This window comes from Humulus lupulus, chromosome 8 (assembly GCF_963169125.1).
Source record: "Humulus lupulus chromosome 8, drHumLupu1.1, whole genome shotgun sequence".
Taxonomy (NCBI): domain Eukaryota; kingdom Viridiplantae; phylum Streptophyta; class Magnoliopsida; order Rosales; family Cannabaceae; genus Humulus; species Humulus lupulus.
In genome coordinates, this window is record NC_084800.1 from 121,740,125 (window position 1) to 121,743,557 (window position 3,433).

The following is a 3,433-nucleotide window of genomic DNA, read 5'->3' on the forward strand; positions in this document are numbered from 1 at the left end:
CCACCACAAGATCATCTAACAAATTTTGGTAAGCCTCGATTAGTGGTGTCGAGCTTGTACCATCGACAATCGGCATTTCCCACAATGCCGCCCAACATGGGCAACGTGCGCCACACCCTGACAGTCAGAGATATGTTCCCCATAAAGTTACTACGCGACTTTCTGAGATGGGTCTCGTGCAATCTACTTGGGTCGTAGTCTCTATTTAGTGCAGCTTTTTTTTTGTATTAATTCAACATTAATAGCCCAGGATGGGGGGATTTGTATTAATGATAGATTATTAACATTAATGACTCAGCATCTATAAATAGGGTTGGGGTATCTCCTTGTAAGGGGTTCATATTTTTAGAGAGAGACACTCTGTAACTCAGTTTAATATATACGCTACCTGAGAACTACCATTGGAGCTTGCTCAAATAAGCTTCAAGCTCACTAAATACCATAGACTCGTGAACTAGGGCTCTTTTATAGCCTGAACTACGTAAAACTCTTGTGTTCTTTTCTATTATTTTCTTTAAACTCTCAGATTAGGTTGATAGCGAAAAAAAGGCAGTCAACAATTATTATTATCATTAAGATGGTAAATAGGAAAAACTACATGAGAAAACGATAGTACATTTTTTTAATTAATTTTATTTTTTTAATAATTTTCAATGATTAAGTAGTTAAGATTTTTAATGATTTAAGTAATTAATATATAAATATTATATTTAAATTTAAACTAATGTTGAAGAGATTTTAGAACATGGTACATTTTTTTAATTAATTTTATTTTTTAGTGATTATGTAGTTAAGAAGTGGAATTAGAATTAATTACTATTATTATAATCTATAAAATGAATAAAAAAAGTTAGATTAAATGAGAAAATAAATAGAGTAGTTTGAAAATATTTTAGAGTGTCACGTTATCTCTATGGTGCTCTCCTTTATATAAATATATAATTTAGGGTTATGAAAATTTATAAAACATTCTTTCAAAAAAATAAAAAATAAAAAAAGTTGTAAAATGCAAGTGTATAACCCATATGGTTCCATCTAGTATTAATTAACAATTCAAGTAAAATATAATTTAGGGGATTATCTGGTGCACCCCCAAAAAGGGGTACATCAGTGCACCTTTATTGTTTTTGGCTCAGGAAGTACTTTTGGCAAATTTCCTTTTTATGACCGTGTACATTGTAGTTATTTATAATATCCTGTAAATTTTCAGAAAATTATTTCAAATAATTTACAGTGTTAAAAATTAGGTTCAAAACAGATAGTTGCACATGTGACTAATTTGTTATGCAAGTGGAAGGTAACATCGTTTAAATCTTATTTTCGTCATTATAAATTATTCGAAATTTTATGAAAATTTGCATGAAGTTCTAAATAACTACAATGTACATACTTATAAAAAAAAATTAACCGAAAATATTTTCGGAGCCAAAAACATGAGGAGTGCACCAATGTCGCTCTTTGAGGGGCGCACTAGAGAATTTGCATATAATTTATTACTTAAAGTTCTCAATCATAAAATATAATAAATTATATTCTTGCTTTTTTAATCTTTAAAAGCCTTAACTTCTGCTTTTTCCTTTTTTAGATAATGCAACCCATCATTTTAATAAGAATGTTAATAATGGAGCTCGCAATAGGGCCTGGTATAATAATAATAATAATAATAATAATATATAAATTATATTTTTCTTTCTATAAAGTTCTCTTTATATGTTTTTTTTAAAATATAAATAAATAAAACTTTTTCTTTATACCTAGGGAAACCGTCTTCACAAAGTTTCGTTTCAAACGATAAAACCCATTTTCATGGCTGCGAAAAAGAAGGAATCATGCCTCTTCATTTTCTCACGTTGCATCATATGATCATACCCAAATAATCAATTATATATATATATCGACAACGTTATAAACTATCCTCCAATAATACTCTCATCAAATCAAATATGCCTACTTCCTATTTCTTCTCCTTGATCATCTTCTACTTCTTCATCGTCATCTCCCTCTCCTCTTTCACTGGTACGATTTATGTATATGTATATATATACGCTATTGATATCGATCACTTTCTATTTTAAGTGTTAATCTGAGTTATTATTGTATCTGCAGATGGGACTGAACTGATTTTAGTGAACAACTGCAAGGAAAGCATATGGCCGGGACTACTAGCCACGGCGGGCCATCCAACTCCAAACGGTGGCGGATTCCTCCTCCGCAGCGGCGAAGAGCAAGTGCTACCACTTCCTGACAACTGGTCAGGCAGAATCTGGCCAAGACAAGGCTGTTGTTTCGACCCAAAAACCGGAATAGGTGAATGTCAGACAGGAGACTGTGCCGGACTCCTCCAATGCTCCGGCACCGGCGGAAAACCTCCAGCAACAATTGTTGAGATGACGTTGGGGACACCGAGCTCAGCTCTCCACTACTACGACGTCAGTCTTGTCGACGGTTTCAACGTGCCGGTGTCGATGAGGCCGGTCGGTCGTGACGGTAGCGGCGGAGGTTGTGGGGTGGCTGCTTGCGAGGCAGAGCTGAATGAGTGTTGTCCGGCGGCTCTGGCGGTGGCGCGTGGAGGGAAGGTAGTGGCGTGCAAGAGTGCTTGCTTGGCAGCCAGTTGGTCGGACAGGTACTGTTGCCGAGGGGAGTTTGGGAATCCACAGCGATGTAGGCCGACGGTTTACAACCGTTTGTTTAAGGCTATTTGTCCTAGGGCTTACAGTTATCCTTTTGATGAGTCCACGGGCCTTAACTCCTGTAGGGCTTCTCGTTATGTCATTACCTTTTGTCCACCTATAACTACTCCTAATTAAGTTATTTTTTTTAACTTGTTTCGGATTAATTATATATAAATGTTTGATAATCCATACTGCTGCAAAATAAAAAATATTTAATCATTTACACAATTTTTAAATTAATTTATAATTTATAGCTTTTTTTTTTCTTCCTTCTAGAGCTAGCCCATATAGAACTGTTGTAATCATGTTCTAAGAAACTAAATCATTGCATGTATATATATCACTAAAAACGGTATTTTAAAGAATTAGGGAATTTACGAACACCCGTTTACGGTCTAATACATTTCTGTAATTTTGTTTTTTGGACAAATAGTATATTTCTATAATTTGTTTTTGCAGGCTTTTTATATTATTCTTTACACTAATTTAAGACCTTGCATGAAACTTAATCTAAAGATCCAAATTAAATCAAAGTGAAATTTGCGGCAATAATGTCCATGTAGTTAATTTTGTTACAATTAAATGCTTATGAAAAAAAATGTGCAACAATAATGTTACCGTTAATGTTTTGGTGTAATCTTTGGTCCCTAAGCCGTTAGGGGTATACCAGGGTACATGTGGCACAACCCAATTAAGTTGAAGTTATTAAATTTAAACAAAAAAATTAAAAAAATCTAATTTTTTTTTTTAATATCTTAATA

General features: G+C 33.7%; 1 protein-coding gene across 1 annotated transcript; it reads left to right on the top strand.

Annotated features, from left to right (window-relative positions):
• Window positions 1-1,764: 1,764 nt before the first annotated feature.
• Window positions 1,765-2,859, top strand: LOC133794049 (thaumatin-like protein). The gene is made up of 2 exons (XM_062231225.1): window positions 1,765-2,016; window positions 2,107-2,859. Exons 1-2 carry the CDS (start codon window positions 1,944-1,946, stop codon window positions 2,805-2,807), a joined length of 774 nt encoding a protein of 257 aa, XP_062087209.1. The 5' UTR covers window positions 1,765-1,943; the 3' UTR covers window positions 2,808-2,859.
• Window positions 2,860-3,433: the final 574 nt, after the last annotated feature.